This window comes from Sus scrofa, chromosome 6 (genome assembly GCF_054392235.1).
Source record: "Sus scrofa isolate SSC_HxYL_T2T_F1_AM1 chromosome 6, Sscrofa_HxYL_maternal_Yorkshire_Landrace_v2.0, whole genome shotgun sequence".
NCBI classification, from domain to species: domain Eukaryota; kingdom Metazoa; phylum Chordata; class Mammalia; order Artiodactyla; family Suidae; genus Sus; species Sus scrofa.
The window spans coordinates 152,853,566-152,867,099 of record NC_139388.1 but is presented as its reverse complement, the minus strand read 5'-3'; the positions used below and the strand labels follow the sequence as shown (position 1 = coordinate 152,867,099).

The 13,534-nt window shown below is 41.6% G+C and overlaps 1 protein-coding gene across 8 annotated transcripts in view; it reads left to right on the top strand.

The window, feature by feature from the left end:
- ROR1 (receptor tyrosine kinase like orphan receptor 1) overlaps positions 1–13,534 on the top strand; it is a 446,898-nt gene that overhangs the window by 303,344 nt on the left and 130,020 nt on the right. For all 8 annotated transcript variants that reach the window (XM_084964835.1, XM_084964833.1, XM_021097760.2 and 5 more), the window contains 2 exons: positions 2,138–2,425; positions 3,375–3,405. In XM_084964835.1, the coding sequence (XP_084820961.1) occupies positions 2,138–2,425; positions 3,375–3,405 (319 nt within the window). The remainder of the gene's footprint in view (positions 1–2,137; positions 2,426–3,374; positions 3,406–13,534) is intronic.

Sequence of the window (13,534 nt, the reverse complement as noted above, 5' to 3'; positions counted from 1 at the left end):
TTACAGTCATCTGGGTGGGGAAATGAGCCAGCTAGATATCTCAAAAAGAAGTTATTTGTCAATGAAGTTTCTTAAATGCAGCACATTTGCTCTGCTCTGCCAGTGCTCTCCACACACTTAGGCACATATGGCTGTTTCACTTAGATTTAAAAATCCAGGGAGTTCCTGTCACACCGGAAACCAATCTGACTGGCATCCATGAGGATGCAGGTTTGATCCCTGGCCTTGCTCAGTGGGTTAAGGATCTGGCATTGCCATGAGCTGTGGTGTAGGTTGCAGATGTGGCTCGGATCTGGCGTTGCTGTGACTGTGGCGTAGGCCAGTGGCTACAGCTCTGATTCGACCCCTGACCTGGGAACTTCCATATGCCGCAGGTGCTGCCCTAAAAAGACAAAAAAAAAATTCAGTTCCTTAGTCACTCCAGCCATATTTCACGTGCTCAGTAGCTCAGCCTGTGAGTAGCGGTTGCCAGTGAGATGATGCAAATTATAGAATATTTCCATCATTATGGAAATTTCTCTTGGACAATACTGCCAGACAGTGATGACCAAGACATTCTAGATGCCTGCCCTTACAGTCTTGTAGTGAAGACAGCAACCTAACAAGCCAGCCTAGGTTGCCGTGGGGAAGGACAGAAGGCAACAGGAGATGGTGGGGGATGGACCCAAGGGTGATTGGTCAGGGAAAATTAAATCAAAGAAAACTCCGTATAGGTGAATAACAGACCAATTTAAAAAATATGTTGACCTTCATTTCAAAAAATAAATCAAGGAGTTCCCATTGTGGCTCAACAGGTTAAGAACTCGAAACATAGTGTCCTTGGGGATGCGGGTTTGATCCCTGGCCCTGCTCAGTGGGCTGAGGATCCAGCATTGCCACAAGCTGTGGGGTAAGTCGAAGATGTGGCTTGGATCCCGCATTGCTGTGGCTGTGGCGTAGGCTAGCAGCGGCAGCTCTGAGTCAACCCCTCACCTAGGAACTTCCATATGCTGCAGGTGCAGCCCTAAAAAAGAAAAAAAAAAAAAAATTAAATCGATGATTTTCTCTGCAACTGGGTTCCACAACTAATATCAGTATGCTATTTAAAATATAGTATTGAAGAATAGGTATAAATAAAATGTATTCAATAGTAAATGTTTGATATGGTAAATCTCAAAATAAGCTAAATACAAAATGTGTATGCAGTCTGATTCCATTCATGCAAATTCTCGGTCAGGCAAAATCCATCTCTGATGATAGGAATCAGTTGTCGTTGCCTGGCGTGGGGGTGGGGGAGTAGGTGGGGACAGGGTTGACTGCTCAGGATCTTGGGGGTACTTTCTGGGATATTGATGATGTTCTGTGGTCCTCTTGTTCTGTATCTTAAAAGGGGCATTGGTTACACGGGTACATGGATTTGTCAATACTTGGGGAGCTGTGTAACTAAGATCACTGCGTTTCACAGAATGCAAATTATATCTCAATTAAAAATTGAAGCATAGAATTAGATATTGTCACATGTGGCAATATTTTTTTTTACAGAAAAATTTTCATTTCCTCATCACTTTCGCTGACAGAAACCTGGCCTCCATAACCCTTAATATGTCATTACTGGCAGGAAGATTTCCCAATCTTGGGTCATATGGATATAAATATATTGCTCCTACTTTTCCAGTTTTTCATGCTTTCTCTCTTATCGGAAGTTCACAGGGGGGCAGGATATTTGTCAGAATGTTAAGAATGGTGTTATTTGGGGGTAAAAAATTTGAAGTGAATTTTATTTCTTTTTCTTCGCTGCATTGTTTGAGTTTGTAACAAGGAGCATAGATATGTTTTTTATACTCTGAAACACAAAGGCTCATTTTGTCTTGGTCTAGAAAGTATATTTATCCATGAGTAGTATATAGTCATTTGAAAACATAGGATTTTATTCCATGGTTAGTAACGAATTTCCTTCCAAGCATCAGACCCTGTGGGGGACTGTTTAGTAGCCACAGAGTCTCAGCAAATGGGTAATTTCATGACTCATCCTTCTCTGCCATCCTGCTCCTGTTCAGTGTCTCTGTGGTCTAGGGCACATGGAGTGAATTCAGGGTTTTGGGAGATGCTCTCCAGCTGTCCGCCCCTCTCACCTGCCTCCTTCCCCCTGTGCTCACAGATTCTTTCCTGACCCTTGATGAACCGATGAATAATATCACCACGTCCCTGGGGCAGACGGCAGAACTGCACTGCAAAGTCTCTGGGAATCCGCCTCCCACCATCCGCTGGTTCAAAAATGATGCACCTGTGGTCCAGGAGCCTCGGAGGATCTCCTTTCGGGCAACCAACTATGGATCTCGGCTCCGGATTAGAAACCTGGACACCACGGACACCGGCTACTTCCAGTGTGTGGCGACAAACGGCAAGAAGGTGGTTTCCACCACTGGAGTCTTGTTTGTCAAGTTCGGTAAGCAGCTTCCTACTGGGGATGGCTTTTGGCCCTGAGCTGCCCTGGGGGTGAGGAGGGAGGGAATGAGCCTGTACTGGGTGAGCCCAGCAACACTGAAGCTGGTACAATTGTACCCATTTTATGTCGGGTTTTTTTTTTTTTTGCCTTTTCTAGGGCCGCTCCTGTGGCATATGGAGCTTCCCGGGCTAGGGGTCTAATTAGAGCTGTGGCCACCGGTCTACACCAGAGCCATAGTAACAACAGATCCGAGCCGCGTCTGCGACCTACACCACAACTCACAGCAACGCTGGATCCTTAACCCACTGAGCGAGGCCAGGGGTCAAACCTGCATCCTCATGGATGCCAGTCAGATTCGTGAACCACTGAGCCACGACGGGAACTCCCAATTGTACCCATTTTAGAAACAAGTACACCGTGGCCCAGCACTTAAATCCCATGTTCAGATCCCAGCAGAGCAGGGTCCATCCTTCTGATCGCAGCCCCGATTCTAAATCACACAGCCCCAGAGAATTCTTCTCAGCAAGGATGTTCCTTGTCTGGAAAAGTTGGGAAGGTTTCTGGCACACTCGCCATCCCCTTTTCCGCCCAGCTGCCATCAAAGACCCCTTCCTGCTGTGGCAATAGGTATCCTCATGTTGGCTCAGCCTCCCACTGAAACTCCCAGCATCTCATGAGCCTGCCTGTTTTATAGACTCTTTTTTTTTTTTTTTACTCCTCATCTTAGCGTTTTCCAGGCTCTGAACTATGGGATGTAGACCCAGTCTCACGGGTATGTTTTTTTCATAGAGGTGGTTGGGGGAGCTAGAGCAAAATAGTAAATTCCAGACAAAGAAATATCCCCTGGGGGTGGTTGAGAACTTTAGTCAGTACTGGTTTAACTGTACCGATGCTCACCCACCAATAACCCAGACTGACTATTTCTTTTGTTTCTCTTTCATTTCCTCAGGTCCCCCTCCCACCGCAAGTCCAGGATCCTCGTAAGTACTTACGTGTCCTTTCTGGTCCTCTTTAAAGCGTTTCTCCAGCAGTTTCTAGGGCAAAGGCAGTGCTGTCCTCTGCTGGGGTCAAAACCCTCCGTTTCCAGGTTTCATTCCATTTTCGCCCTGCCCTCATTCCATTTTGCTTTTTCTTTGATAGGAAGATTCACAGGAGAATCACAGTGTTGGCAGTGATCTCAAGCGTAGTAATGTTGATTCTGAACAATCAAAGCAAAGATCTTCTTACATGTACTGGAAATTAAGCTAACATGTAGTTACAATCGAATGGTAAAATCAAGCAAAACATCAAAACAGTGCTGGCTTAAGAACATATACTCTAGCCTTTGCTTAGAAGGGTCTGTTCTACATTTCTGCAAGAATGTCTGATGCTATAGTTATTGAACAGGTCAACTGTTATGTGATCACTTTATTTTTAGTCCCTTTGAAGGACTCAGAGGCAGTTCTGACTCATCTAGAAGAAAGCCCTGTGTCTGGATTGAGAGCTGCATGGAAGTTGGATTCATCTTGAGTCCCTTATTAATAGAATCTCAAGATCCAGTTTCTTTAACTGGCACTATTGTTGATGCATTTATCCTTTTTTTTCTGGCTAAGAGAATCCCTTCTTTCATTCTAGGAGCATTCACTTGGGGCATTTTTCTTTATGTATATTTTTAGTGGGGGGAAAAGACCCATTTATTAAAACCCTTGCTCTGAGGGGGTTCCCTGGTGGCCTAGTGGGTTTAGGATCCAGTATTGTCACCATTGTGGCTTGGGTTGCTGTCGTGGTGCGGGTTCAATCCCTGGCCTGAGAACCTCTGAATGGGGCAGGTGAAGCCAAAAACAAAACAAAAACAAAAACCAGAAAACAAACCTTCCTCTGCAAGTAAATAGATTCCATGTTTTGTAGATTTCTGAAGTAAAACTCCCTGGACTCTGCCTCAAAATGCCTGACCTAGACTAAATCAATGGCAAATACAACAGCCACTTAATTTGCTCTAATCCCCTCTGTGCCTCTTAATTACAGTGTGGTATATTTTAATATATTTGTGTGTGCCTGGAGGCCCAGTGGCCCACAATCCCATTAATAAAACAGGTAATGGGTAAAAATAAACATTGGCTTTCAGCCACGCTGTTCTGCTGTTTCAGCCAGTTAAAGGCAATCGTTAAAGAGTCTTTAAAATCAGCCAAGTGCTAATTGCATTCTACTCGCCCAGGTAGAAAATGTTGATTGATCTTAAAACAGGTCAAAAGTGTGGTCACTCTGCTTTGCATTTCTTGAAGTTAACCTATTTTTTTTAAATGAACTCACTATTGGTTGGTATGTGGAAATCTTTTGAGGTCTTCTTTAAACAAAGATGAAAAGTTTTGTTACTGGCTGTAAAAATACTTCCCACTCTGGTACCTTATTTGTTCCTGTTAAGCTGAGTTTCAAATGTGTCTGATAATCTGTATCCTAGGTTGATTAATGCAGTTCATTAATCTGCCTTTGCTGTGAAGCACTGGGCCGTTGACTTTCTGTCTGCTGTCTTTGCATTGGAGTTCCTTCTTTTAATTATCAAAATTATTTTTAAATCCTTATGTCCTTCTTTGAGTTTTTATTCTTTCTTCACTGCTACCTCTCTGATGAACTCAGTCTTTTATGGTTTTTAATTTCACACAAATAGTATCCCAGTTTGGGGAGCTCCTCTCTATGAAGGGGGTATTGAAGTTCCTTAAAGATGCTCAAGACAGTTAAAAGTATTCTTTGATGTCCAGCACCTCTGTTTTACATTCACTCTTCAATTAGATTTCCCATCACATTAGTCAGCAGTCGTGTGAAATGTGCAGTTGCCATGTTTGCTTGGAGGGAGTTGCAATAAACACGATCAAAGTTGGAAATCCCGCAAGGGCCTTCTGCAGTTTAATCTTCGTTCTCATTTTGGCCTTGCTGGTTGACATTTTGTTATCTTTTCTTCTTACTCTTTTACAAGCTGATGGTGTATCCTGCTTTTTTATCCTTTCTCAGCTGCCACCGCTTACCCTATCTCCAAGAGTTCCTTTCTTCCTAAGACTAACTCCCCACTGGAATGCTAGTTCCCTTCCCTGTCCTCATGCCCCCCAACAAGCAGCCAAAGCTCCCTACAAGGGAACAGGCAAACCTAACACAATGATAGTGGTGGGGAATAGCACCGCCTTGAGGAGAGCTCTGAAAGCCTTTGGTCAAACTGCACAGTCCTTTCCCAAGGCAGGAGTTAAGTGCAGTTCTAAGATTGTTCTGTTCGCTTGAAGGTGGCCCAGCAACCACCCTCATGTCATGGAAATCAAGTGCAAGTCCATGACACCCCCTGACGTTTGGACCAGAGAACTGTATTAGGTATATGAAACCTGGTGAGAGCTGAGTGCCCTTTGAAGCCCTGGACTGGGATGGGCTTGTAGGGCCCTTGGGGCTATGGCCCAGAAAGGCAAGCATGTGAGGCACTTGCCATTCCTTGTAGGGACTGTGTCAGGTCTTCACATGAAGCTTACAGAATGGCATTTTAGGATGTCATAGCAGCAAGTTTGAGATGTTGGCTTGGTTTCTATTCATAGCTTCAGGCTTGCTTTCTTCTTGTCATTGCCGGGTCCTGGCCCACCTCTATAGTGATCGGGCCTGGGGTGTGAGTGCAAGTGGAGGCCCACATACCACACGTCTACATATTTAAATGTTGTAAATCAAGCTATGAGACTCTTTGATGAAATATGTCCTGTGCCCCCACGTTGACACATATATACCTTCATAATGACAAAATTTAAAAATACATGCAAAATTATGGTTTTTATGTGATGAAGCCAGCAGCCCTCAAGACTGACTACTTTAATCCCTCTTCTTCATGTCAGGATGTTATGTGCATGGGCCAGAGATATTACATATAATTCATAGATTGTTATGTAGTAGTTCCATTAGCAGTTTTTTTGTTGCCTTTATCTTGGCAGAATGAATACTGATGTTCCTGTACACAAGATTTTCACGTGGCATGTATTCCTTGGACATTCTTTGGCTATGGTTGCATCACCCCATTTTCTGCTTTGATAGTCCCGTGGCATTCTGTGTGTGTGTGTGTGTGTGTGTCTGAATTTCCTCTCTCCATACGGACACCCGTAATATGATGTTGGTACCCATCCCCAGTGACTCTTTTTTAACTTGATTGCCTCTGTGATCAAGGCACCCTGTTTCCAAGAAAGATCACATTCTAAAGTTTCAGGGATTAGGACGTCAACATATGAATTTGGGGGTGGGGTGCACAATTCAACCCAGAACACTTAAGATTATACAATTTTTCTCAGCCTTGTAGCACTCTTGCAAATATTACTCTAATGTGTGAGAACTTTCAGAAGCACTGATTGGAATATAAAGAAAAATAGGAAAATGGATCCTAGGGATTCCAGATCATACTGGGAACGATAGTTTGGATTCCGAAATATAAAATGGATCCTAGGTTATACTGGGAATGATAGTTTATTGTACAAGAGCCTGTTCCATTCAAACTGGGAAGAAGAATTTGATGAGTTGATTCATGTTTTACTGAGGTGCTTTTGCCACTGCCATCCTTCCTGCGTTCCAAGCAGCGTCCCTCACTCCCATTGGCAGTGACGTAACACACAAACCTTCACAGGATGTAGTTGCCATTGTCTACTGTTGTAAGGACATAGGGTAAGAGATGTAGAGAAATGAGCAAGTGGTGTTAGTCACGGGAGTGGATATTTAAGGTTTGGGTAACTGTGGTAGCACTGAGAGCCAGATCCCAAGAGGCAGAGAGAATCCATGTGTACTCTTCACTCTTATTTCATTTATTTTCTGAGTGCTTTTTGTGTGTAGGCCCAGGGCAGGGGCCTTTTTCTTTTTCTCTTTTTTAATAACACTTTTACTGAGATATAGTTCACACACCATAAAATTCACCACTTTAAAGTGTAAAATTCAGGAGTTCCCATCACAGCTCAGGGGTTAATGAACCCGACTAGTATCCATGAGGACATAGGTTTGATCCCTGGCCTTGCACAGTGGGTTAAGGATCTGTCTTTGCTGTGAGCTGTGGTGTAGGTCACAGATACAGATGGGATCCCACATTGCTATGGCTGTGGCGTAGGTCAGCGGCTATAGCTCTTATTCAACCCCTAAGCCTGGAACTTCCATGTGCTGTGGGTCCAGCCCTAAAAAAGATAAAATAAAATGAAATGAAATGAAATGAAGTGTAAAACTCAGTGTTTCTGGTATGGTCACAGTGTTGTATAACCTTCATTACTATCTTATTTTAGAATGTTTCATTGTCTCATAAAGAAGCTCATCCCAGTGCCTGATAACCTCTAATCTACTTTCTGTCTTTGAATTTTCCAGTTTTAGGTATTTCACAGATGTAGAATCATACAATATGTGTCCTTTTCTGTCTGGCTTCTTTCACTTAGCAGAATGGTCTTGGGGATTATCCGCATCATAGCATGTTTCAGGACTTCATCTTTTTTATGGCTGTATAATACTCCATCATATCCCACATTTTGTTTATCCATTCATCTGTTGGTGGACTTTGGGCTTGCTGCAACTTTTTGCCTATTCTGAATAATGCTGCAGTGTTCATGTATAAGTTTTTGTGGGGATGTGTGTTTTCAGTTCTCTTGGGTATATACCTAGGAATGGAATTCCAGGGACATATGATAATTCTGTTTCACTTTTTTGAGGAGCTGAAAAACTGTTTTCCAAAGGGGCTGTCCCATTTTATACTCCCACAAGGAATGCATGAGGGTTCCACTTTCTCCATATCTTTTCCAACACTCATTTTCCTTCTATTTATTTTGAATTATTATAGCCATCCTAGTAGGTGTGAAGTTGTTTCTGGTGATTTTTTTGTTTGTTTTGATTTTGATTTGCATTTTCCTAATGCCTAATGATGTTGAACCTTTTTTAATATGCTCATTAGCCATTTGTATGTCTTCTTTGGAGAAGAAATGTCAGTTCAAATTCTTTACCCATTTTTAAATTTTTTTGGTATTTTTATTCTTGAGTTATAAGAGATCTTCACATATTTTGTATACTGTACCCTTATCAGATATTTGATTTGCAAGTTTTTTCTCCCATTCTATGGGTATCTTTTCACTTTCTTAATGGTGTTCTTTGAAACAAAAACATTTTTAATTTTAATTAAGTCCAGTTCATTATAATTTTGTATTTGGTTGCTTGTGCTTTTGAAAAACCATTGCCTGATACAAGGTCGCAAAAATTTACTCCTATCTTTTCTTCTAAGACTCTGCTTTTGTAGGTTTAGTTCTTAGATTTAGAGTTAAATTTGGTCCATTTTAGTTAAACTTTATGTATGGTGTGAGGCAGGAATCCAGATTCATTCTTTTGCATATGGAAATTCAGTCTTCCTGGCACTATTTGTGGAAAAAGACTACTTCACCTGATTTTTCTTGGCACCCTGTTAGGAACCAGTTGACCATAAATGCATGTATTTATTTCTGGTCTCACAATTCTACTCCATTAATCACTGTCAGTATTCTTATGCCAGTTCCACACAGTCTTGATTACTGAAGGTTTGTAGTAAGTTTTGAAATCAGAAGCTGTTAGTCCTCTCTTTTGTTCAATGTTCTGCTGGAGAAACAGAGCCAGTAAAATTTTATATGCATACATATATAAAGAGATTTATTGCAGGGAATTAGCTTATATGATTGTGTGGGCTAGCTAGCCAAGTCTGAAATCCATAGGGTAGGCTGTCAGAAGGGGCAGGCCTGGAGTTCCCTTCATGGCTTAGTGGTTAAGGAACCTGACTAGGATCCATGAGGATGCAAGTTCGATCCCTGGCCTCACTCAGTGGGTTAAGGATCTGGTGTTGCCATGAGCTGTGGTGTAGGTCTCAGATGTGGCTTGGATCCCACCTTGCTGTGGCTGTGGTGTAGGCCAGCAGCTGTAGCTCCAATTCGACCCCTAGCCTGAAAACTTCCATATGGCACAGGTGCAGCCCTAAAAAACAAAAAGCCAAACAAACAAAAAAGAAAGGGCAGGCTAGACACTCCTTACCAACCAGGTTCTCATGCTGCAGCCTAGAGGTAGAATTTCATCTTTGTCAAGAAACCTTGCTTCTGCACTAAAGGCCTTTCAGCTGATGGGCTGAGGTTTACTCATTTCTAGAGGATGATCTCTTACTGTTAGTCAGCTGACTGTAGATGTTAATCACATCTACAAAGTACCTTCACAGCCATACCGAGACTAGTGTTTGATGGAATAACTGGGAACTGTACCTTGCCAAGCTGACACATAAAACTGACCATTGCATCCTCCAACATTGTTCTTTTTAAGGATCTCTAGTCCCTATTTTGAGTCCTCTTGCATTTTCATATGAATTTTAGGGACAGCTTTAATTTCTGCCAAGAGCCCAGCTGAGTTTTTGATATGGATTGCATCGAAACTGTAGATCAATTTGGAGGATATTGCTATCTAAACAATATTAAATCTTGCAATACTTGAATATGAGGTAGTGTCTTTAATTTATTTCAGTAATGTTTTATAGATTTCACTGTACAAGTTTTACTTTTTTATGTTAAATTTATTCTTAAATATTTTAGTTTTCTTGCTATTGTATATGAAATTGTTTTCTCAGTTTTCAGATTGTTCATTGCTATTCTATAAAGATACAATTGATTTTTTGTATGTTAATTTTATATCTTATATATCTGCTAGACTCTTTTTTTGTTGTTGTTCTTTAGGACCACACACAGCACGTGGAAGTTCCCAGGCTAGGGGTCGAATTGGAGCTACAGCTGCTAGCCTACACCACAGCCACAGCAACATGGGATCTGAGCCGTGTCTACAACCTACACCACAGCTCTTGGTAAATGCCAGATCCCCCACCCACTGAACGAGATCAGGGATCAAACCCACATCCTCACAGATACTAGTCAGATTTGTTTCCACTGTGCCACAATGGGAACTCCTAAACTGATTTATTAATTCTAATAGTTTCTCTGTGTGTACATGTTGATTCCTTAGTATTTTCTATCCTAAGATCATGCCATCTACAAATTGAAAGTGCTTTACTTCTTTGTTTTCAATCTAGATGCCTTTTATCTCTTGTCTGATTACTGTGGCTAGAGCCTCCTGTACAGTGTAACATAGAATTTGTGAAAACATTCTGTCTTTTTCTCGATCTTGAGGGGAAAACTTTCATGATGCTAGCAGGTGGGTTTTTGTAGATACTTTTTATCAGGATGAGAAAGTTCTATCCTTTTCCTATTTTGTTGAGTGGTTTTTTTTTATGAAAAGGTGTTGGATTTTGTCAAATGCTTTTTCTGTATCTATTGAGATGATCACAATTTTTTTGGTCCTTTATTATATATAAAGTAGTAGTGTGGTATACTACATTGATTAATTTTTACTGTTAAACCAAACTTACATTCCTGCAATAATTTCCAGTGGGTCATAGTGTTTATGCATTGCTGGGTTCAGTTTGCTAGTATTTTTTGAGGCTTTTTTTTTTTTTTGTCTTTTGAGGGTGGCACCCTCGGCATATGGAGATTCCCAGGCTAGGGGTCTAATTGGAGCTGTTGCTGCCGGCCTACGCCACAGCCACAGAAATGCCAGATCCAAGCCTCGTCTGTGACCTACATCATAGCTCATGGAAACGCCGGATCCTTAACCCAATGAGCGAGGCCAGGGATCGAAACTCACAACCTCATGGTTCCTAATCGGATTTGTTTCCGCTGAGCCATGACGGGAACTCCTTTTTGAGGATTTTTACATCTATATTTATAAAAGATATTGGTCTTTAGTTTTCTTTTCATATGATGTCTTTGTCTAATTCTGATGTCAGGATAATTCTGACCTTTTAGAATGAGCTAGAAAGTATTCCGTTCTAATTTTAAAGAAGAGTTTGTGAAAATTCTTCTTCAAATATTTGGTAAAATTCACCAATAAGGCCCTTTGGGCCTGAAGTTTTCTTTGTAGGAAGTTTCAAAATTACTGATTTTCTTGTTATAGATCTATTCACGTTTTCTCTTTCTTTTGAGTCAACTTTAATGGTTTGCATCTTTTTATGAATTTGTCCATTTCATCTAGATTATCTAAGTTATCAGCATATAGTTGTTTATAGTTTCCCTTATGATTTTTAAAATTTCTGTAATATCAGTTGTGATGGAACATCATTCTTGATTTTAGTAATTTATATTTTCTTTTTTTTTTTTTTTCCCTTGGTGAAACTAGCTAGTCTGGCTAAAAGTTTCCCAATTTTGTCTATCTTTTTGAAAAACCACCTTTTCCTGAAAATTGGGCATTTAAATAATGTCATGTGGCAAGTCTAGAAATCAGATCACCTCCCTTCTGACATTGCTGTGTGTTGCTGTTTGTTTATTGACGTTTTTGGGATAATTCTGAATAGTCTATATTTCCCATCATGTGTGACTACTGACATTTCTGCTCAGTTAGCTTAGTGATTAGGTAATGATTGGACAGAGATTTCTTTAAACCAGTAAGTCTCCCACCCTTTGCCAAGGGGCTCCATGTGTGTCTTGGGACATCCCTTTAGCACTCCGGCAATTTATAATTCTGCCTTTGCTTTCATTTCCTGCTTGAGCAGGGCTTCGAAGTTAGCCAGAGGTGAGACTAGGGCTTTCTCAGGTCTTTCCTGGGCACACACACAGCCCCTCACATGAGTGCATCCTTCCAAATTCCCAAGAGCATGTCTGACGTTTACAAAACCCCCTATCAACATCCCATTCCACAGATCCTCCCTCTGAGCTTTTAAGCTTTTTGGCCAGCCTCTTGCTTCCCCCAATTAGTATTGTTACCTCGGGCAACTCTGAGTGTTTTGGTTTTGGTTTTTGTTTTTCCAATAAATGTCCTAGGGCTAGGGCTTTTCCCCCTGGGAAGCTCTGAGTCCAGTCAAATAAAGCCAAGCCCTGTGAGTGGGACTTTTCCAGAAGGCGGCTAGACAAGTCAAATCATGCCCATTCTCTAGAGATGCTGCTCCAACCCCCCTGCCTCCCCCAGTGATGGCTAGGCTGCTGGCTTTCACAGCTGCTGTTGCGGGGGAGCTGCTAGATTTCAAGGTTACCTCAGATCTCAGGAGAGGGAGAGGAGAGTAGAGCAAGTTAGAGTTCCACAGGACTCTGATCTTACCAGATTTCAGCGTCTTTTCCTTGAATAAATGCTCTTCAGAGTGTTGCAAGCCTTTGGCTAACCTCCAGCGTTCTGAAAATGTTGATTTTCACCGATTTTTTTTTTGCCAGTATTTCTGCTTTTATGGAGGAACAGATTTTTGGAGGCCCTTACTCTGTCATTCCATATTTCCCACCTCCACCAGGGCCCTCTTTTTCATGTCCAAAGACAATACAGGGTAAGTGCTGTCTGAGGAGGCCTTTGAGGCCCGAAGGTATTATTCTGTATGATGACAGCTTCCCTTTGTTGAATTTCTCCCCCCAAATAAGGCAACTGTTGAGATTTTTTTGAACATATATCACCTCTCTGCTCTAAAATGGCTCTCCAGGAGTTCCCATCGTGTCGCAGTGGTTAACGAATCCGACTAGGAACCATGAGGTTGCGGGTTCGGTCCCTGCCCTTGCTCAGTGGGTTGACGATCCGGCGTTGCTGTGAGCTGTGGTGTAGGTCGCAGACGTGGCTCGGATCCCGCGTTGCTGTGGCTCTGGCGTAGGCCGGTGGCTACAGCTCCGATTGGACCCCTAGCCTGGGAACCTCCATATGCCGCAGGAGCGGCCCAAAGAAATAGCAAAAAGACCAAAAAAAATAAAATAAAATAAAATAAAATAAAATAAAATAAATAAATAAATAAATAAATAAATAAATAAAAATAAAATGGCTCTCCAGCAAAGATGTTTTGATCCCTATATTATTTTTTTTTAATTGAAGTATGGTTAATTTACAATGTTTCAGGTGTACAGCAAAGTGATTCAGTTACACGTGTGTGTGTGTGTGTGTGTGTGTGTGTGTGTTTGTACATATATTTTTTCAGATTCTTTTCCATTATAAGTTATTACGAGATATTGAATATATCGTTCCCTGTGCTATACAGTAGGTCCATGTTGTTTACGTTTTATATGCATGGTAGTGTTTTTTTGTTAGTCCCAAACTCCTAATTTATCCCTCCCCACACCTTTCCCCTTTGGTAACCGT